The following is a 22,409-nucleotide window of genomic DNA, read 5'->3' on the forward strand; positions in this document are numbered from 1 at the left end:
TTGAATAATTGTTTGTTGATTGTTACGTTTTTATGAAAGTTGTCAACTACAATTAAAATTTTGATACTTTTCTTACTTGCAGGATACACAAGATCCACTGGCTAATTCCCTTTTACAACCTCAGTTTTCTGGAACTCTAGTGTTGGAACTGGACTGGTTGCCTATGCGAACGGATAAAAATGAACCACTGGTTTTGTGCATTGCTGGAGCAGACAGTAGTTTTCGGCTTATTGAGGTTAACATGTATGTGATATTCATTTAGGTGTAATCTACAAGAAGTGATGCATTTCTGATTCTGTAACATGTCAGTGTAATTTCTTTTGAGACAGGCTTACTCTAGGAAGAATCTGATGAGTATAGATTATTGTTGATTACCAAAAGATATTGTGCTTCTGTGATACAGATTTAAGCTTTTGTGCCTTGAGTTTATGGCATTGTCAGAAATGAACAATTGGTTTCTGAACATGTGTACTGTATCCTATGTTACATCCTATAGCTAGTCACTACTGTAATTGGTGGAATTATGGAATGATAAAATGGAAACAATAATAAAATAAATACAAATAAGCTAATCCCCCCTTTCCAACAACTTAAGTCTCTCCTGAATCCTTTTTTGTCATTTCACATTGTAAATAAAAAAGAAAAAAGAAAAAAGAGAAGAACAATCAGAATCTGTGTTTGTATTACTTTGAAGTTTTCTACTTAGTGTTGGAGCTCCCGTTTCATTTAATTTTTATATTGACTTAAGTGACAAAATAGGGAAATAATAGACAAGCAAACAAAACATTATAGGAAATAAGAAACAACTCAAACAAGCAAACAAAACATTATACCTTAACTACCCTTGACTAAAACCAAAACATGAAGGTGTCTCAACTGAGTGATAATCTCCTTCAATATGTTTCCATTATTGTTGAAACACATGATTTGAAGCAATATGAATAGCAGCTTGAATATTGACGCATCAATAATAGGTTTAGGTCTAGGTCAGGTGATCTTGTTGGTCACAACCAACACACACCCACCTAACAATTTTCTTCCCTTGTTGAAAGTTGGTGATTCCTTCCAACTTGTGCTCGATGATAAGTGATTATACAACCTTACTAATACATTTGGTTGCTAAATGACACAAAATGGAGAAAAGTTGCAATATGGTTATGGTACCAGATTCAAAGAAACAGCAAAAGCTATGAAAAAGCTGATCTTGGATCCAAAACCCTGAAGCCTTGACATTTGATCCGAAGACCCCGAAGAAAGTTTGCTTTCCAACTTTTTACTCAGTGAGAATTGGCATCCAACAAATATCAATCCAAACCCTGATAAAACTTAATTTCAAGTCCCTTATGCAAACATTGATTGAATAACTTGACAATGTTGATCTTTAATTCTGTCTCACAATTGGATGAAGTAATCTGATAAAATCTAAGCTCTGGAATTCATCCTTCACTCCATAAACAATCACCACCACAAAGGGAGATCTAGTTATCAGTATTCAATCATGAACTAATCTCTGAACAATCCCAAAAGTACAGCATTTGATGCAGTGCCCCTTTTAAACAAATACTGAAGAAACTCTCACAACTTGAAGTGAAATGAAACAATCAATTTGGAAAGGAAAGAGACAAGATACTAGGAAGGTTTCTGCAGTCCCTTAACAATATTGCTTTGATACCATGCATGTAAGAACAAAGCAGGGGAAAAGAAGAACAATGAGAATTGATGTGTTTGTGTAACCTTGAAAGTTCCTGCTTCATTGAGCTCCCAATTCTTTCAATATTTAGTACTATAAAACATAATACCTACACTGCAAATAAAACATAATACCTACACACCATTAGGCCTTATATTCTACTCAACTATAAGTGCTGTTATCCAACTATCACTGCAACCCTCTCTCATTTTTGGCCATTCCTTGCTAACAGCCAGTACCCTCTACTGGTAACTTATCAATCCTGGCTGGTGTTTTTTGGGGTCCTTGTTGCACATGGATGAACCTACCTCTATGAATTACCTGTGATCTTATCCCTGTTAGCGCTGGTCCTAAGTCCTAACTTCTGAGTGCTGTTGAGTGCATTTATATCTTACTCTATGTACCCTAGCCTTGTTAAAAATATTTTTTCCAACCAGGATGATGACACTGAATGAAATGTTTTCCAATACAGTGAAGTTCTGGAAAATGAAATGCTGTGTTTTCATAATGTGCAATATTTAGATCATGTGCTAAAAAGGATTTTCCTTATCATTCCCCCCCCCCCCCAACTAAAGTGGATTGTGTTAAATTTACTTGATCTGCCAAGGGAAAATTGTTACTCAGTTCAAAAATATGACGTATTAATGAATTAACTGCCTCTAAATGGCATAATATTTTTTGTTTTCCTGGATAAAAATTTCTGGTTGAGTAATCTTGTTTGACACCTAAATTTTGCTCAGTAGTGTCAGAAAATCAGGCTTGAAATCCCAGCCGAGGACTAATAGAGAGAGATTCAGGCCAATGCCCATATGCTCTCCCGTATTACTTCCCACGCCACATGCATTGGTAACTTCCTGCTTCTTTTGTTAGTATCTCTTTTTATCTCTCATTCTGGTGCTAGTGCTGGAACCAGTTATGTATTGGTTCCTTTCCATGGAATCTCAGATGCACAGGGAGGCATCCAACAGTTGGCTGTGCTGCAACCAGTGCCCAACGAGTCAGCTGTTCGGATGTATGTGGCACAGCCCATCTGTAGGATGCCTCATGGGAACTTCCTGGGTACTGGGCCCCCTGTTGAGGAGTCAGGTCCACCAATTATGATTATGTTTTTATTTCTCAGATAAGATCTCTCATGTATCTAAATATGCTGATGATGTAGTTGACATGTCATTTTTGCTTTAGAACTGGTCTGACATTATACCATTCTGGGGTACAATTAGTGCCGAGTTCAAATGGTGTTACCTTAGCGTGAAGCTGCCTGGGCAATCCGAGGCATGAGAGGCATACTTAGGCATTAGTCTCGGCCTAGGCATTGCTTATTATCCCTAATAGCTTCGTTTATTTATCCACTATATATCTGCTATAATATAAGTAGTTTTACTGCATTGCAAATAGAACAATACTGATTGAAATAGTTTGCTAGACACAGCATTACAACAACATTGCTTAAACAAGAAAAGTGAATTACTGCACTTTTGGTTTCTTTGTTATTTGTTTCTTTGGGTTGTATCTGATCCCTGCTTCTTACCCGTACACCAACTTCTTCCAAAGCTGTAAAAAATATTAGAAACAACATTTTCTTGAAAGGGAAAAAGGTGCATGCAAAAATAAAGATCTCCTAGGAACCAAGGTGTCCAAATGCACGTCCCAAGGGACCTACATTGTTAAGTTGGAAGAAGGCAGGTTTACTGCCTGGCCCTTCGTACCACTGGGATGCCAAGATGAAACCTAGTTGATGCCTTGACAGCTATGACTTCTACCAAATAAATTTTAATTGTAGCACAAGTAATTGAGCTAGGGTCTTGGTGCATTGGTTAAGCCATCAACTTGGCATCTGTGTTATCTAGAGTTCAAGGATCACTTGTATGATAACTTTTGCATTGGTTAAGCCATCAACTTGGCATCTGTGTTATCTAGAGTTCAAGGATCACTTGTATGATACCTTTTGCATTGGTTAAGCCATCAACTTGGCATCTGTGTTATCTAGAGTTCAAGGATCACTTGTATGATACCTTTTCGAGTAAGATTACATATCCTCATCGTTTCCAACCACCATGTTCAAAACGTCAAAATGATCTTTGATCATTCAGATTATTCTTTTTGACTGTTTTGGCCTGGAAATTGGTGGTCCAAATGGTCTTCCCTCTTGCCCAGCATCCATTAAAACTAGCCATATTTTAGACTTTGACAGTCAGCCTAAGAAGTGGAATTTATGCTTTTATACATTTCTAGCTACAACATACAACCAGCCAAATGTTTATGACCACATGCTCAAGACTTAATAACTGGCATTATCAGTCCCCAGGACACACGTGAAACATAGATAATCTAACAATTCATAGTTTCTTATTGAATTCATCTGCACATCATTGTTCATGTGCAGGCACTACGAATGATCTTGCAGTTGGGCATAAAGTCCTCTTGGTTTGATATTTGCAGTGACACTAAAGATGGAATGCCTTACCAAATTCCTGTAGTTGCCTCATCTGCTGTAGATCTTCAGAGTTGCATGATTGATACTGATCTTCCACCTGTAGGCGAGTCTGTGGTGCCAGAATTGCTGCTCAAGGCATTAGAACCATATAGAAGCGAAGGTAGGTTCTTTCTTTGTCCTTACATGCTGGATCTTCTTTCTGTTTTCCTTGTAGCCTGATGTCAATCCATTTTATTATTGCCTACCCCCTTTCTTTTAATCTGTTCAAGGTTGCATACTTGATGAAGAGAGGCTCATGCTATATGCTTCTGTAGTAAATAAAGGTGCAGCTGCAAGATTTTCCTTTGCTGCTGCAGTCTTCGGTGAATCATCTGAGGCACTTTTCTGGTTACAGTTACCTCGTGCTCTTTCCCATTTGATGAAGAGATTAGCAACAAAACCTCATCAAAAGATTTCTGTATCAGCATCAGCTTCAGTTCCAGAGTCCGTGGACACTCCCAAGTTAGAGAGGATAACATCAACAGACAAATTAATGTCAGGGAGTGGGAAGATGGATAATATTGTAAGTCATTTTTCACTCTTAGGTAGCTGAACATCAAAAGTGAAGTTATTATTAATACCTTAAAAGCAACATGGTATATTTCTTTCTTTTTATTCCGTTATGTGGTCGATGCTGGCAGAGTTATGGCCAACTTAAGTTGATGGCCTTTGAGCAAGAGGAGTTATGGTTAAGTGCTAATGAGCGTATTCCATGGCATGAGAAATTGGAAGGGGAAGAGGCCATCCAGAACCGTGTACATGAGTAAGCATTGTCTCCTCCTATCAACCCCTATCCTGGCTCTCTCCCACTATGTTTCAGTTTCTGAATGACTGGACTTCTGTAGTGGAAATTTATTTGTAGAAAATGCTGGAGGCCTATTAAACTTCAGAAGATTGTACTACAGCTTTAGTGTGAGATTGAATTACAAACTATTAGTTGATGAATAGCCTATTTTATTTTATTTTTTTAGAGGAATTTTTACTGATAAGTAATATTAACCATCCTAAACACTAGGTCTAACGGGTGGTCTGCTGTAGTTCTTGCATGGCTCTTGGTGGTAGTCGATATTAATCTTGAGAGGCTTTTCTGTAGTTGTTTTCTGTTTGATGAGTATAGAGGTTCATAAACTGTAGCGAGTACGCTACCTAGTGTTCGTCGAAAGCCTGTTTAACAATTTGTTGGTGCACCATGTAATATTCAGGCTTATCTCGGTTGGGAACCTTGAAGCTGCAGTTTCTTTGCTACTTTCTACCTCTCCTGAGAGTTCTTATTTTTATGCCAATGCTCTGCGTGCAGTAGCTCTGTCCTCTGCCGTGTCGAGATCTCTTCATCAACTTGCTGTTAAGGTGAAAATCATTTCTGGACTGCAAATTTGTTTAGCTGGCTTGACTATTTAAGTGATGATTGAAGTTTTGTTCATGTTTACCATTTGACCAGTCATTTTATTCTGTTTAGGTTGTTGCAGCCAATATGGTGAGGACTGATAAGTCATTGTCTGGAACACATCTTCTCTGTGCCGTTGGAAGGTACCAGGAAGCTTGTTCTCAGGTTAGGTTATGTGTTTGAGCAATTTTCAATCTTTGTCTTGTGTATTGCTGTGAACTAAATGCCCTTTCCAAGCCAAGAAGCTTACTAATGAAATTTAGAGCTTAGTTACTGTATGTCCTTGGCTGCTGCCCATTTAAATATTGGTTACTCAAAGATGCTTTCTATGGACATGGACTAGTAGATTACTTGAGGTTGAGGGGTAGAGAGAAAAAACAGGTTTGGGATGGCTTCTTTTGGTTATTTTAGTTTAGTCTAGTTCAACTCTGTTTTGAATCTGGTTGGAGCTGTGGTTGTTCAAAAGTATTTACTGTATTAACAGATCCTGGTATGGCTGTTGGTAGTTGTCATAGTTGGCAAATTAATGATTCAGCAGCCAGGCTGTAAATTTGAGTCTACACAGCCGCCCAATGGGTTATGCCATTGCATGTGATGTGTAGTTCATAAACTCATTTCATATTGCTGTTTCAGTCAGACCAAGTTGACCAAAATACCGAAATTTCGCCAAAAGATTGTATTCTTCCAGTAATTTTACTTGACCATTTCAGGGGAGCAACAGGCTGTAATGAATAAAATATCAACATGTGATGACTGAAGTGACTGAAATTTCGACCAGAGCTTTTTTCGTTCAGATCAAAATGAGCAAGATTCCAAAAAAAATGATTGGGATTTCGGTTGGAACATTTTCTCTGTTAGGTTGCGATGTCCTGTATGATGTTTTCTCTTTCAACAAAATCCAAGTTTTTCAACTATGATCTGACAGGTGGTGAGATTGGTATTTGGGATAGTATTATAGATTTGCATTCTTGGATTGTGTTACTGTACTTGCTATAGATGTTGAATGTGTTTGTTTCTAATAAATCTTTCTCTGCAGCTACAAGATGCTGGATGCTGGACAGATGCGGCAACTTTAGCTGCAACACATTTACAAGGATCCGATTATGCAAGGTTTATTTATTTTATTTTGTCTTAGTTATATTTCTGCATAGTTTCTGCTACTAGTTAAAATTCTTCTGCCTGTATCTTATTCTCTTGATTTTTCTTGTTTGAGACTTGCACACTTGTATTTGAGTTACAAATTGTAGTAGTTTTGAAACATGAAACAAACTGGAGGGGATGAATGATGGAAAAAGTTGTTGGTGTAGTTACCACTTAATACACCTGAACCATCATCCTGTATGCAAGTAAGAGTTCTACTAGTCATTGTGTTATCTTTGTAGATCGATACTATCTTTAATTCTGCTTAGTGGCCATGGAGTTGAGTGTTCAAACTCTTTTAGAGAGCAAATGGAACTCCGTGTTGACTTAGTTTTGTTCCCTTCTATCTCTAAGCAATGATGGAGAATAGATTGGATCTGAATAGAAATTGCAGAGTTCTTGAAGCTGCTTCATGGTTGTCGCTTGATATCGAATGAAGCTTCAGGCTGCCTGATTACATAAGAAGTTGCATGTACAAGCTGTTTAAGAATCTACACGTTTTTAGGGTATGGGCAGAAGCTGTTTAAGAACTTCTCACCAAAGAAATGGGCTCATAAACTTCATTCCCATGATGGGTTTTGGTACTAGCTTTTCACAAACCGTTCTATTTGTTTCAGCATGTTTTTAGTTGTATTGAACTAGTGATACAAGAGGACTTAAGTTGCACAGCTACATAACATTAGCGAGGTACTAGATACAACCACTTGCCTCTACAATAGTGCAAAATAATTTGTGCATCAATTCATTGTGAGGGTAAGTTCTTGAGGTATTCTAGTCACTAAGATTGAAAGCATCAGCAGCAATTTGGGTTTGATTTTTTGGGTGTCCGTTTTCAGATTAATGCCTAACTAGATGATCTAATATTAATTGTGTGATCAAGTCGATGATCTAATATTAATTGGACACAATTGTGTGATCAAGTCAGGCAGTGTTATTAATACTTATTATTTGGAAATATGACATGACTTACAGAAAGTGATTACAATTTGGCTAGTTATCATGCAGGGTGTTGCAGAGGTGGGCTGATTATGTCCTCCGCATTGAGCACAACATCTGGAGGTATCACAACCTTCTTGGATTACTAACCTTGAACTTAAAACACGTTTTGTCACCGTGTAGCTGAACCATTGTGCTAACCAAACTATGCAGGGCTTTGTTAATGTATGTTGCAGCTGGTGCAATGCAAGAAGCATTAGCTGCACTTCGTGATGCACAGCAACCGGACACAGCTGCCATGTTCCTTCTTGCTTGCAATGAGATTACCTCCAAGTTGGAAAGTTCAGATGAGCGATCAACACCCTCAATTGAGGAGGGCAGGGGATCCTTCATTTTGCCTCACCTAAATCCAGAGCATGAAGATATTCTTGCTGTCAACGAATATTTTGGGCAATATCAACGGAAATTAGTACATCTTTGCATGGACACGTTACCAACTTTTGACTAACATCAATGAGATGAAATCCATCAACTGATTCTGCTAGTTTTGTTTTTATCATCACAGCTACAAAATTCATGAACAGTGGAACAATGCCTATGCTTGTTCCATGACATTGGCTGCTTCCTGAACCGAGGGTGAAACTGGCAAGCGGAAGTGCTTTATTGGGAAAAAAGAGTCCAACCGCCTTCAACTAAAACCACCTAGTGCTATCACGTGGTATTGCTGGCGGCATTATTGAAATGCAGTCATACGGGTTCGGTAGTCCTTTTTTCTGAAAAAATTCATTAAGATTGATGTGCGTGTAACCCCTCAGCACAGGTTTTCTGATAATTTATTGGTGATCGGTACGGTGTACCCCAGTAGTTGCAACTTGCAACAAGTTTCTTGAGCATTTGAGGGATATTAAGTTAAGAGTCCAGGATTCACTGTTTTTCTTCCTAACCCATTCCTGTTCTATGTAATTTTTTTTTTCTCTTGGGGGAAAAAGGGGATCAGAGGAATCAGTTATGGACACTTGGAACTGTTGAAAGTCGTTCATTTGCATTTACTAACATATTATCCCTATGTATATATTGATTATAATTCATGGAATTTGCCTCTATGGCTCTATCCAATTCTTGATTTTGTTCTGTTATATTGAATCATGCTTAATATGTACGACAGACACTGATTTACCATTATGGTGAGCAGAGGAGATGATTGTAGACAACCATCCCCTCAAAATCCATTCTGCAAGGTGCCGGTGAGTCTAAAAAACTATGGATGACACTGCCGTTCTCTTCAATCTTCATTTTCTCTCCTTCCTGGGGCAACATGTGTTGCAGTTACAAAAGGCAAGATTGATTATAATTTCAAACACCGACGAACGTTGCTGTGACTGTGGGTGGCATTGGAATGAAAGAGGCTTATCAAGAGAAAAACAATGGAATCAATGAGTGGGGGCAGTGAGAGAGATCTATCCATTGGAAGTTAACTTTATCTTCAAGGGGAGGGAAACCTGTTCCGACAAAAAGTGTACACGCAAGTTCCCAACCCTCTTTAAAGGATTCTTGGTTTTGTCCAATGCCCATGCGTTTGAGTTCATCAGAGGGGACCTCAAGGTCCTCCACCTCCTTTGAAGATAAGAATTAGCTTTTAAGATACAGACCCAACTGGAACTGGGACCTCCAGATTGGTTCATTCTGGAAAACTGGTAACTTTCAACAGGCAAGAACACACAAACCCAGACTATTTTGGTTTCGTGGGGACCCACAGAGAGCGTGGGTTAACACTTGATGGAATCTAACTATTCCAGTCCCTCTTTGGAATGTGTGGTCAGTGGAACCATCCATACCCGCTCGTGCGGGTTCCCCACTTGCAGAGTTGAGATCAATTCCCTCGTGCCCATGGCAAGCACCACCTGAGCTTCACGTGAATGTGCTCATGCTCCTTTCATCTTCTTCGAGAAGGCCCTACAGCTACATGCCTGGTCTCTTGGATCACCATAACCTCCCTTAGAACAAAGCAATCCAGACACACGCAGACGCACGGAGACACCCAGCCACCCCAACCAAACCAAACCAAGCATATTATTGGTTTTACCAGAAACATGGCAAACGGAATCAAATGCATCAGAGTATCATAATGAAGAAAATCAGATACTCACAGTAGATAGCTTTGAGCTATAGATTTGGTCGGCACAATCATATCTGTGCAGGGCAAACGGATTGGTTGTGGGCAGCCCAAAAACTGAGTCATAATGTTAAGGGTTGCAACTTGCCAACTTGGGTGGGCTGGATTGGAAAATTGGTGAATTTACACCCACTACAGTCTGATAATCTTCTACGTATGATCTAAACATTAACATTCTAATTCTCTGAATGTCTTTAACATACTAATCAAATGGAGAATGACCATTGCCCATTGGGAGGGGGGACAAGCATTAATTGTGTATCTACCAACCGTTGAAATCTGTTCAAAACTTTGAAAGAACTTTTGAAAGTGTCTCTCCAAAAATGTCACAGAAATGGAACAAATTAATAACATTGAAGTGGGCAGGTCCCATTAGTTCCCACCAGGTGAGACTAATACAAGTATGGGTCGTCTGTAGGGGTGTAAACGGACCGGATTCGGATCGGATAGTGGTATATCCATATCCGCATCCTATTATATTAGGATGGATTCGGATAATATCCTATCGGTTTTCGGACGGATTCTGTCGGATTCGGATGATAATCGGATAGTTATTTTCTTAAGTAGATTCTTCTAAACGGATATAAATATAGATTGAATACAAGTTTTTGACTACCTGCTTACATTTTTACTTTTTTATTTGTGAAGTCTAGGTTTGAAATTTAAGAATTTAACAACTTTGGTAGTTATTTTAGTAGATAATCTAAAAAAATAGTCACATATCATAGGCAAAATTTATAAAATAAGAATAATAAATATAAATAAGTAACTTAATCGGATAATTTTATCGGACGGATAATATTCGGTAAGCAAGGGGTATACCATATCCGCATCCTATTAATAATCGGACGGGGATACCTCTAAACGGATGCGGATGCTAATTCGGAAGCGGATTTTGGTTATCCATTTACACCCCTAGTCGTCTGCAGTTCTGCCCGTGATTTTCAAAACACCCCTTAAAACAAGGTTTGCGGTCTGGGTAGCTCTCCATCAGGCTAGTCTAAATTTGGTTCAGTGCCTTCAGTTCCAAGGACAAGTGACTAATTCCACCCTCAGAAAGAGAGAGTCATTCTCGCATGAGGCTGCGGTCACCAAGTGATTCGGCCACAGGATTGGGAAGTAGGGGAATTTGAAAGGGACTGTGTCGGAGAAGAAAACCATGAAAAACAGACAAGCATTACAGAAGGGTTGGGAAAAAGTAAGGCATTGATACGGACACATTAGAAAAGGGCAACGGCCATGCCGGGACCGCAACCCTGCCTTTCTTTCGTCTTTTAACGTCTTCAACAAATTAACTCCCCCACCCGTTTGTCGGTTTGCCACTGTGACCCACCTTCCCTTCCCACCAACCAACTTCTCCTTGTTAAGATCCTCACAAGCCCAGCAGAGCTAAATCTCTTCAAATACTTGGGGAAATCAATCAAAACCCATCTCATTTCTCTATTCCTTTTTTGAACATAAATAATTTGTTGCATGCTGGTGATCTTTTGCTGATCTTCACTGGCTGTCGTTTGTGTTTGTTTTTGTTTTTTTTTTGGGCTATACTGATTATGGAGCTTCAACTGGGTCTCGCCCTCCCAATTAATCCCATCAAGAATTTCGATTTAAACAAATATGAGAATGACTCAAAAGACAGTTGCTGCTCGGTAAGCAACAAAGCCCAGAAGCGTAGTTTCGATGATTATGCCTTCAAGAGGGTGAGCCCCGTGGCTCAAACACTTCCTCTTCTGTCATGGAATGATAAGCCAAACGACGAGGATGATGGTGATGATGATCGTAAGAACCTCCACAAGGGCTCTTCTTGCCTCATTAACGAGTAAGTTCTGTAGCTACTAGCTATTCTAAGTTGTTTTAAAATTCTGATTTGGTTACTTTGAAATTCAATTGGATCCATTCTTCGCTGGATTGATATGAATAGTGGGGTTAAATTCTACCTAGGAGTAACAGAGAGGAAGATGGGATTGTTGGGTGGCCACCCATCAAGCTCTCCAGGAGAAATTTTCAACTTTATCAACAGCACTACCACCGCCATCACCAAGGGCAACAACAACAGCAACCGCAGCAGCAACAGCAAGAGCAACAGGAGAATCAAGCTGTTCAAGGCTCCATATACGTGAAGGTGAAGATGGAAGGTGTCCCTATTGGACGAAAAGTGAATCTTGGCCTTCATAACTCTTATCAGACACTCACCAAAACCTTGATCTGCATGTTTGCAAAATGTGAGTTTGGTTTTCCCTTTCAAAATCTCTCATTTAATTACATATCCCTAGCTGTCATAGCTTCATAGTTTCTTTCTACACTCAACTTTCTTTCTTCACACCACCGACACAGATGAGGGAAACATGAGGAGATCAAATGAAGGTTTACGCTACACCCTCGCTTACCAACAAAAAAATGGGGACTGGCTACTCGTCGGAGATACTACTCCTTGGCAGTACGTATCATTTACCACCATTAATGCTCCTTTTCGTAAATCTTCATTGGAGTTCAAAACTTGTGATGAGAGCATTCATGCCTCAACTGTCCTTAAGATGGTTCTTGTGAACTTCATGGGTTTATGGGAATACAAATTCTCCCATCCTGAGATCTTCCCCAGATTTCATGCCCATGAGTTTCTACTCGCATGGGCCACTGAAGGGGTGCCAATTTTGGAGAGGAATGGTGCTGCTAGGAATTTTGATTTGCAGCTACTTGGGTCTTTCTCATTCGGGAAGAATTATATTGATTTTCTTGTTGCAGGACCTTTGTCATGTCAGTGCAGCGTTTGAAGATACTAAGAACTGGTGGTGGGTGAAGAAGGAGTCTTGTCTACTGTTGAAAGCTGAAACTGTTTAAGTTAAATCAGAAGAAGAATAGTTGATAAAAGAGGTGCTATGCCATGTATGATCTGATCGATGTGTAAGGAAGTCTTCTGGAAAGAACACGTACGTGTGATTACTTCGTAGACAGAAGAGATCTTTTGGTTTTCAAATTTTCTAAAGCAGAGACTAGGATTGCTGTAAGATTTCATTCGCTTTATCACTTTAAAAAAAAGCTATTAAAGATTTAGACACCTTTTATGGCTTTATTGTAACACTTAATTATCTTGCTTAATCACTTTAAAAAGTGATTAAAGATTAGACACGTTTGCTCCATGAATCATCAAATTGGTGGTCTCTGCTCACGAGTTTCTCCTGTGACCCTGTAACCTTTGCGGCGGTTGTTGACGATGTGAGAAACGAGGAGTAGAAAAAGGTTTAGCGAATGGGCCCTGGTGTTACACTGTAACCAAGCAGGAACGCTCTAACATTTTTACTCTTCATAGATTTCTTCCGTGATTTTCTGAGATAAAACAGGCGTGAATGTTGGGAAATGACAGCATAATCATCTTAAAACAAACAAATCCATAGACAAAGCTTGCTTTGTTCCCAGGCAACCATGGTTGAAACTTGAAACATCTCATCTCTCTCTTCCTCTTTCAAATAACCCAAACATAGTCCGAGGAGGCAGACCAAACTTGAAGAAAGAACTGTCTAGGAAAATATTTCTTCACTTAAAAGTCCCCATCTATCATCTTCATTGACAATGGAAATATTCTATTTAAAGAATATTATTGTTGGGTATACCAATGAAGAAGAATACAAGTAAAACATGCTCAAAGAATTTAACATAAATCAATCCACTAGAGAGAAGAAAGGAGATTCTAAGTAAAGAAGATTGTTGGGTATACCTCACAAAGTGTTGTTTCTTTACTTATCTCTCATCCTCACTAAGGATGGATCCTAAAATAAATGATAGTTATCCCTCAGAGACTACTTATGAGAAAAATTTAAAACTATAATCCTTAATTATATAATTATAATTTAATTAATACAAAACTCTAATCTAATTATAAATACAATCAAACTATAAATATGAACCCACAAAACCCCCAAACCTCACAATTATCATGTCCAAGCCACCCAACTACCACAGAAAAATTGAATTAAAAAAATCTCTATCGATTAAAGCTTCTAACCATGAACTTGACCAGAGTCGACCTACCTGTACCTGATGAGCTTCTCAATGTTTTTCTGCTCTCGCTGCTGTATGATGTGAGATGATCGACCAAAGATGGTGGAGTAAATTAATGCCTGTTAAGAATATGTATAAAACCTTATCGAGAATTACTGAAGTCAAATTCTTTGACCATTTCTCCATTTTCCTTTGTTAGCACTTAGCCGGCAGCATATTCTGGGTCACAAAAGTCAGCCACTGCTAATGCAAGTAAGACCTTCTTTCTATTATAGTAGTCTAATCACATATAATGACTTTTGCTTTATTAGATGGTTTTTGGAATCCTTGTTTTCGGACACCCTATAGATCGAAAGAAGCAATTCAACCCTAATTCCTGGCTTCCAGTTCTACCAAAAACCACTTTTACAAAGAATCAAAATATTCTGTGTGTTTGTTTGTATTCATCATTGTAAAACTTATCAACAATATCAAACCCTATAATTACTCAGCTCTACTTGTCTTATGGAATTTTTTCATTTTCAGTGTTTTTCTAATATCCATATATTTTGTGATGAAAAAAATTGAACTATTGTCAAGATATAAAATTTTACACTCACAAAATAAAGTTCAAAAGAGAGAAACAAGGGGGTCGGAAGCCTCAATTCAGGCAAATTAAGGAGAAGTCAGAGAAGAGAGGCATCAAATTTAGATTATTGTTGCTTTTTCTTTGCCTTGTTTCTCTCTACACCACAAGATTTGTAAATAAATTCAGTGCGATCTACAAACCCATATAAACAACATATGCAAATCCATCAATCCTTGCAAGCCTCTTCACATCAACTCCATTGAATAAACATTTGAGCATCCTCTCACTCCCAAAAACTACAGGTGCATTAACTCTTGAAAGAAGAAAGCCAGATTAGAGTATTTTAAAATGTCTTGCAATAACAAGGTCATTGCCATGGTTTTGATCTCTGCACTGGTTGTCATGGTTTGTGCCAGAGTTGGTGAAGGGGCATGTGAATCAAATTGTATGCCAACATGCCTGGCAGTCCCTAGATCAACTGATGCCTCTTGTAAGAAGGCTTGTGATGATGGGTGTAAGGATGACGGTCTCAATAAGGAACCATATGCTCAAAAAACAAATTTGGGGGGAACCAGGCGCCAGTGCCACCACAAGCCTAGTTGAACATTGAATTCAATCTCTCTAATGATGTGATTACAAGCCTTTTCTACCAAAAAAAAGATTATGAGCCTTCTAAATGAAGCCTGCATATACAATTTTTTTTGGGTAGATCTGCATATACATTTGATGAGGCAAGAACCAAGTCATTTGTAAATATCACATTAATTGTAATTCACTCTGGCAGGATTCAGATTTTATCATACATAAAATTAATCATGCGCTGTTGGTAGCCATTTTTTCAGTGTTCTTCCCAGCTTGGCTTTCTATTTTCTTGTGAAACAAAGAATCAGATGAGATTCAAACTTGGAACATGGAGCCTATCAAATCGCATAAAAATGAGTTTGACACCAGTAGATCACCTGGTAGTAGTGGAATTAATGGCATTGTTAACGACCATTTACACATAATGATTGAAATTCAAAATCTATACATTTTTTAATATGACTGAAATACCCATAACATGTTAAAGTAACTACAATATTAATAGCCTTGATTTCATATATTATTTTTGAGTTTAGTCTATAACTTTGACCTCATTTTTTCTGGAAAAGAAGAATTTTGCAGAACAGCACAAATGAAGATGATCTTCTAGAACTCAATCAAGTCTCATTTTCTGTATTCGGAAAGAAAGATCTTGAGTAGAACCGAAGGAAGAAAATCTCCAGCGTGACTGCACTCTCGTTCGCCACTTCAGCCGGACTGTAACTCTCCGTCGACATTCCAGGTCGCATACTACCGCTGCCATCAGGTACCTCCTCCTTCTTCTTCTTCTGTTGTAGCCCATTCAGGTTCTTCTCATCTTCGTATTCTGAGTTTATTCTTTACAAAATGTAGTCCGTAAGTAGTTTTCCCTAAAATTTTATGAGCAAGTGGAACCTGGGGTTTTAAAATCGCTAAATTTCGGACGAGAAATGTGATGACATGAAATTGAAGGAAAAACAACATGTAACAAAATTGAATAATGAAACAGGATTTTTTTTAACTTTCCCTTCTAAATTGTAAATAAGTAGAATTCTAGTGAATTATTTGTTTTTGAGATATTACTAGGTGCCTAGTTCTTCAAGTTTCCATTTTTACTTAGGCAGGGAACTTGGTCACTAACAATGGCGACTTTGATAACCAATACAAAGTACCCTTAGTTTGCCATGTTTTTCATAGTGTGAGTAAATACTGGGATCTAGATTCTCTGCTGATAAATTTTGTTGAGTTAATCATAATAATTGCAACAAATAAAATTGGAGGTGTTCGTTTATTTTTCTTCTGTAAAAAGAGATTAGGTTGGTTTTTGTATTCCTATTAGGTAACACTGCGCCCTTAGGTTTTATGTGCCAAATGATTGAGGGCTATAAGATGGTTTTGAATCATACCTCCCATCATTGATTACTTGCTTATTGTCCAATGAGAAAAATCATGTTTTCAAACCCAGGAGTTGGCTAAATGGATTTTTACAAAATAGCTCCACCACATTATATGCTCAAGGAATGGTAATTAGCTGGTGTTCAGGAAGATGTAAAAGTATTTTAACATTTGAAAATCCATCAATAATTGCTAGTTTGGAGTTATAGTATTCAAAATTGCTAAAGGGCAATCAATTCCTATCACTGATGAAGCAGTTTAGAAGTTCAAGCAAGATTGGATCAGGAAACTGATGCTTTCATTTCAATAGGTTTGCAATAAAAGCGCAAACCATGAAAATGGATTATCTAATGCGCCAGATGATGTTCCCCGCTAACCTCTTAACCCCTAGGTTAAAGAAAAAAGCACACAAACTTATGCTGAAAGTTGAACCATAACTTATTGCAACCTGTAGGCTGTAGCTTATCTTGGTGAAGATTGCCAAACTTAACAGAAATGTTTAGTAGAAAGGAGAAATCGAGAGACAAAGACTTAAATGCATCAGAAACTCACTTCCAAAGTGAAGGGGATGATGGAGATGTTGAGAAGTGTGGAGGAAAGATTAATGATGGGGAATTCATTAGATAAAGATCTGGCAAGAAGAGCTTGAGAGAGTACACAAGTCAGCTAATTTGGGGATTGTGGATGTAGGTAAGAGAAAGTTATTAATTCTTCTTTCATTTGGAAGACAAGCTTTTTGTTTTATTTTTAATATAACTTCGGAGATCAGTAAATAGGATTGAAAGAGCAATAAATGTGGTGAGATTAAGATAATGAAATCTAAGATAAGGATGAGGAAGATTGTTAAGGGATTAATTCTAGAGAAACAAATTGAAAGCAGAAATCAAGGAGGGAATCCTTTGTGATTTGACAATGTTGATGGAAAAGATTGAACATCCTGAGAGTAGCAGTGGCAGCATTGCTAGATACAGTTGAAGAAGGTAATGTAACTGTAGATAATGGTCTAGAATGAGATTACTCTGTTCTATTATCCAGTACCTTTTTGCTTCCATCTGAGCTCAATCATTTCTCAGGAACTCTTTGATGGTTTCTTTGGAAGGTGCAACATTTTAGCTTTAAAACATGGTAGTGTGAGAGGACTCTGTTCTATTATCCAGTTTACCTTTTTTGCTCCTATCCCTTTATCCATTATCCAATTTCTATTGTTTCTAAGGAATTCTTGGGATGGTTTTATTGGAAGGTTTAATACTTTGTCTTTAAGTCAATGTACTGTTGTTATTTAATGAAGAAGAATCATTAATAAATCAATTTCATGAGTTCCTAGCATATGACAATTGCCTTCTACCATGAATATTTCTAGCGTAATTGATTAGTGGACTTATCGAGATGAATTTTTTAGTGATTGGTGATGAATATCATTCCAAAGAGTACTACACTTCTGACAACCGGTTGACTTCATGTATGTCCCCCAGTTTGCTACATGGATTCAGAGTTTCATGTCACGTCTTCCAATCATCCCAGAACACAAAGTTGTATGTTAGCTTTTCTATAAAAGTTCATTCTTCCCTCTCTCCCTTCCCCTCCCAACTCGAACCCCCCCCCCCCCCAAAAAAAAAAATCCTATGATTTGGGTGAGTTCACAAACCAAATGAGGACTTACTTTGATAGGATGGTTCAGCTCCATAAGAGGACGATGACTGAAACTAGAGTAACAACAATAGGTCTCATTTCAATGCAATCACCTAAGTATGAAATAATTCAAATGAGCATAGAGAAGAAAAAATGTTTCATGTGCAGTTTCTGCTGTTGTCTCCATTTCTAAGGGGAAGGGATCACTGCCTGGGCCTTCTAAACCTGCATGGTGGCCAGTGGGAGCTGGATTGAACAAGGAAGTTCTGGAACCTGAACAAAGGAATGATATTGGGGATGATGTCATAAATTTATTTAATTTGGGTCAGTAAACAGTAGTAGTGGTATTTTGGTAAAAAAAATGTAAACATTGTTAAAATTGTTCCAGAATAGGTTTTACAAAATGCCATGCTACTATTCTTCTGTTCTGAAACTACAGGTATACCAAATGTCATTTTGTAGAGCTAAGGGTATGGTTCCAGACCAAAAACACAAGTAGATTATTCTTGCAAAGAAGAGTGTTCAGAAAGAGAATTGTTACCAAATGCAGCTTTATGAAGAATCACATAGGCAAAGTAAGTCTAGTGGAGATGAGACTGTTGAGATGGATAAGTTGCAAAGCTAAAGTTAGATAAAGTAGGAATGGCTAGGTTAGAGCTGATTCGAGAGTAGCCCCAATATATGATAAGATTCGAGAAAATTGTTTCAGGTGGCATAGTCGTGTTCAATGGTGGCCTACAGATATTCCAATACAATGGAGTCATATGATTCAGAAGAAGAGTTATAAGAGCTCAGGGCATGCCTAAAATGACTTAAGGAGAAATTGTTGGGAAAGACATACATGGTGTAGTCGTTGTATCAAATATGACCTTAATTAGAGCTGGTTGGAGCATTAGGATCCATCTAACCAATCCCCTTTTGTAGGGAGGACACTGGTTTTTTGTTCTTATTATTGTATAGGCCTGTATGAAGATCTTCTCTGTTCTTGTATTGTATACACAAGTTGAGAGCTACCACTCACAAGTGTCAAGTACTCAAGTGTATTGGTATTATTGTATTGGCATGTATGAAGACGTCCTCTCTGCTTGTGTTGTATGCCCAGGTTGAGACCTACTATTCATAAGTGTCGTATAATGAGATCTGTTAAACCCTAACTTCATTCAAAAGGATGTCATTAGTCATTGAAACTGGTCTATTAATTTCAATGCTTTAGGAAATCTCTGTGATCCAAGTCACAATGATCATTTTTTGGCCGGGGGGACTCCTAAAGGAGTTGCGATTTCTTCTCTCTCTCCAAAAGGAAGGGGAGAGAGGGAGCTCAGAGGGAAGAAGGGTCGTCCTATTCTGCCGATATTCTTTGCCCTGTGATGAGATATGATTTGTTGGTTTCCCTTGTTTTCAAAGAGGGTGGATCATCCCCTAGAATCTGTTTGGCTTTTATATTTTGCAGTTGGTATGTTCAGGTTTCTAATAATTTCCTTGCCTATGTTATTGCTAGGGAAGCAGAAATGGTTATCCCTCCACCTGTCAGGCCACCTCAGATCACAAAATATCTCAAACCATATGTCTTGAAGATGCACTTCACCAACAAGTATGTGAGCGCCCAAGTAATACATTCACCTACAGCTACAGTGGCTTCATCTGCAAGCTCACAGGAAAAGTCTTTGAGGTCAAGCATGGAAAATTCTCGTGATGTAGCAGCTGCAGCAAAGATTGGGAAGCTTTTGGGGGAACGTCTGCTGCTCAAGGGAATACCTGCAATTTCTGTCATCCTGAAGAGAGAACAGAAATATCATGGTAAGGTGAAGGCTGTGATTGACTCTGTTAGGGAGGCTGGTGTCAAGCTTATTTGAAGTCCAATGAACAGTCGCCCTCATGTTGGTTAGGAACACGCCTCACCGTTGTTTTTGTGACCAATTTTCCAACAGGTGTTCTTGGTTCACAATTTTGCTAGATTTGGTAGTAGCTTGACTTTCCATCTTGATCACTTTAGTCTGGCCTCAATTGTGTAGGAGGTTACCCATCACTATATTAGTTAGCTACTATCTGAACTTACTAGCCTGAAGTTGCAGATGATGAATCTATTTGGTCTCTCAAGCTATTTGATTTTTTTTTCCTTCCTGAAATTGAGGTGTCCCAGCCAGCTTTCGTGCACCTTGAGTAATTTTCAGGAGGGTGCTTTATATATAATGGGATTAGGGAAGGTCCTGGCCCCAAGGAGATTTGAACTTGTTAAGTTTTTGACACAGACTTGCCCCCTAAAACCCAGAAACCCTAACCCTAAGTTATTAAACCACAAATACCTTGTTGAACACTCATACACCCTAAACTCTACAAACAATACCCAAAGCCCTTGCGCATGAAAAAACTGAAGAACAACAAACCCCTGAATCGTAACACCTACACCCTGAAATCCTATAAACCCAAGAACTGTAAACCACAAGCAAACACTGAAAATATAAAAGCTTAAAACCTTCAAAAGTTGGGGGTATGAATTCAAATGATTGGTACTCCCACTCCCATCAGCTTGCAACGACTATTGAGGTGGGGAAGAAAGGGACATAAGTTAAAACTTACCTACTTTACCCCTAATTTTAATTGAAAAGTTATGAAGTTAACCATTATATCATTTGTTTAGAGCACAGTTCAAATCTACTTCGAGCTTTCAAATATTCAGACCATTGGAGAACCCAAAATGGTGGTCGAAGTATAGTAAATATGTATCAATGCAAAAATAAAATGTGTTTCCAGACAAAATTGTCTGGAGAGGTAATCCAAACATAACAACAAGGCCTGCATTACAGACTTCTGTTTGAGTAAAAATTAGTCTAGTTTTTGTTTCCAGATGAAGGACCTTATGGGAAAATGTAGAGAAGTGTACCGATGCCCACTGCATTTTGTATTTCATTAGCTGTGCAGTTCTTCATATGCACAAGTTTTCAACCATTTCTTCTGTCAGTTGCTTCATTTAATTCAATCAAAATCTGAAACAGAGGAGGAAGTGTAAGTGGTTGGGTGGGGAGTTGCAGGGTGTCATGAAACTGAGTATATTCCATAAATAAATTTTACTGCAAAACAAAACACAGCTCTATTTGCAAAACTTATCAACAATATAAAACCCTATAATTACTCAGCTCTATTTGTCTTATGGAATTTTTTTCAGTGTTTTTCTAATATCCATCGATTTTATGATGGAAAAAATTGAACTATTGTCAAGATATAAAATTTACACTTTCAAATTGAAGTTTACTGCAAAACGAAACCCAAATAAAGTTTCATAACATTTTTTGCGCTTCTTTTTGGTGGGAGCAGAAGGGAGAGACAAGGGGGCTAGCTGGAAGGCCTCAATTCAGGCAAATTAAGGAGAAGATAGAAGAGAGGCATCAAATTTAGATTATTGTTGCTTTTTCTTTACCTTGTTTCTCTCCGCACCACAACATTTGCGAAATTGTCGTTCCAATCCAAAATTAGTGCGATCTACAAACCCATATAAATAACATATGCAAGTCCATCAATCCTTGTAACCCTGTTCACATCAACTCCATTGAATAAACATTTGAGCATCCTCTCACTCCCAAAAGCTACTGCTGCATTGAGTCCTGAAAGAAGAAAGCCAGATTAGAGTATAAAATGGCTTGCAATAACAAGGTCATTGCCATGGTTTTGATCTCCGCACTGGTTGTCATGGTTTGTGCCAGAGTTGGTGAAGGGACATGTGTATCAAATTGTATGCCAACATGCCTGGCAGTCCCTAGATCAACTGATGCCTCTTGTAAGAAGGCTTGTGAAGATGGGTGTAACGATCCCGCTAAAGCAGGTGGATCAGGGGGGAAACCCGTGCCAGTGCCACCACCAGCATAGTCGAACATTGAATTCAATCTCTCTAATGATGTGATTACGAGCCTTCTAAATCAAGCCTGCATATACATTCCATGAGGCAAGAACTAAAGTCATTTGTAACATCAATCACATTATTTGTAATTGACCCTGGAGAGATTCAGGTTTTATTATATATATATAATTGGGCAGAATTTTTGAATTACATCGTACTACTTCGAAATCCAATGGTGTTTTTTGTAGCAATCCAAGGGGTTGGTTTTCTTTTGGGCATGTTTCTTTTGCTTTGCTCTTCTTTTTTGGACACATTTGGCATGGTGCTAGAACTTTGTTTAGAGACGTTTTTGCTGCGATTGACTTAGATTTGGATGCTCAAGTAGACTTTGGAGCATTCCAATAATTTGGAGATCCAACTACAAGGAGACAAGCAATCTGATATGGCATTGCCCTGGTGTCTCCGTTTGACTTTGTGAATTTAAGATGGGGGTATAATCATGTGTTGTTGGTAGTGGTCTCTGTTTCACTGTACTTCTTCTCGACTTTTTTCTTTGTTATTTTGCAAGAAACAGAGGAGCATAGGAGATTCAAGCTTGGAACACAGAGACTATCGAACCGCAGAAAAATAAGTTT

At 38.3% G+C, this 22,409-nt stretch overlaps 3 protein-coding genes across 8 annotated transcripts in view; all 3 read left to right on the forward strand.

Annotated features, from left to right (window-relative positions):
- LOC149025198 (uncharacterized) overlaps positions 1-8,741 on the forward strand; it is a 30,926-nt gene extending 22,185 nt beyond the window's left edge. For 2 of the 5 annotated variants that reach the window (XM_089145416.1, XM_089145417.1), the window contains exons 11-20: positions 83-243; positions 2,431-2,536; positions 4,074-4,284; positions 4,394-4,686; positions 4,805-4,926; positions 5,366-5,510; positions 5,620-5,712; positions 6,584-6,657; positions 7,693-7,746; positions 7,837-8,741. In XM_089145416.1, the coding sequence (XP_089001542.1) occupies positions 83-243; positions 2,431-2,536; positions 4,074-4,284; positions 4,394-4,686; positions 4,805-4,926; positions 5,366-5,510; positions 5,620-5,712; positions 6,584-6,657; positions 7,693-7,746; positions 7,837-8,131 (1,554 nt within the window). In that variant the 3' untranslated portion in view covers positions 8,132-8,741. Of the gene's footprint in view, positions 1-82; positions 244-2,430; positions 2,537-4,073; positions 4,285-4,393; positions 4,687-4,804; positions 4,927-5,365; positions 5,511-5,619; positions 5,713-6,583; positions 6,658-7,681; positions 7,747-7,836 lie in introns of those variants that run through there. The other 3 variants (XM_089145418.1, XM_089145419.1, XM_089145420.1) reach the window with 3 other exon arrangements.
- Positions 8,742-11,255: 2,514 nt separating this feature from the next.
- LOC149025199 (auxin-responsive protein IAA28-like) lies at positions 11,256-12,915 on the forward strand. Of its 2 annotated transcripts, none has more exons than XM_089143092.1 (4): positions 11,256-11,612; positions 11,735-12,015; positions 12,128-12,230; positions 12,536-12,915. In XM_089143092.1, exons 1-4 carry the CDS (start codon positions 11,347-11,349, stop codon positions 12,588-12,590), a joined length of 705 nt encoding a protein of 234 aa, XP_088999218.1. In that variant the 5' UTR covers positions 11,256-11,346; the 3' UTR covers positions 12,591-12,915. The 2 variants fall into 2 exon arrangements, with proteins under 2 accessions (XP_088999218.1, XP_088999219.1); XM_089143093.1 differs by having other exon boundaries at positions 11,744-12,015.
- Positions 12,916-15,475: 2,560 nt separating this feature from the next.
- Positions 15,476-20,834, forward strand: LOC149025200 (uncharacterized). Its single transcript, XM_089145422.1, has 2 exons — positions 15,476-15,705; positions 19,441-20,834. Exon 2 carries the CDS (start codon positions 19,451-19,453, stop codon positions 19,793-19,795), a length of 345 nt encoding a protein of 114 aa, XP_089001548.1. The 5' UTR covers positions 15,476-15,705; positions 19,441-19,450; the 3' UTR covers positions 19,796-20,834.
- The last annotated feature ends 1,575 nt before the right edge of the window (positions 20,835-22,409 follow it).

The sequence above is a fragment of the Hakea prostrata genome, chromosome 2 (genome assembly GCF_041222555.1).
Source record: "Hakea prostrata isolate BN-2017 chromosome 2, UWA_Hpros_2, whole genome shotgun sequence".
In the NCBI taxonomy this organism is placed as follows: domain Eukaryota; kingdom Viridiplantae; phylum Streptophyta; class Magnoliopsida; order Proteales; family Proteaceae; genus Hakea; species Hakea prostrata.

Coding starts and splice junctions, on each gene's coding strand:
- LOC149025200 (XM_089145422.1), top strand. CDS start 19,451: ATGGTTATCCCTCCACCTGTCAGGCCACCTCAGATCACAAAATATCTC.
- LOC149025199 (XM_089143092.1), top strand. CDS start 11,347: ATGGAGCTTCAACTGGGTCTCGCCCTCCCAATTAATCCCATCAAGAAT. Junction 11,613..11,734: donor TCTTCTTGCCTCATTAACGA/GTAAGTTCTGTA, acceptor AATTCTACCTAG/GAGTAACAGAGAGGAAGATG. Junction 12,016..12,127: donor GATCTGCATGTTTGCAAAAT/GTGAGTTTGGTT, acceptor CCACCGACACAG/ATGAGGGAAACATGAGGAGA.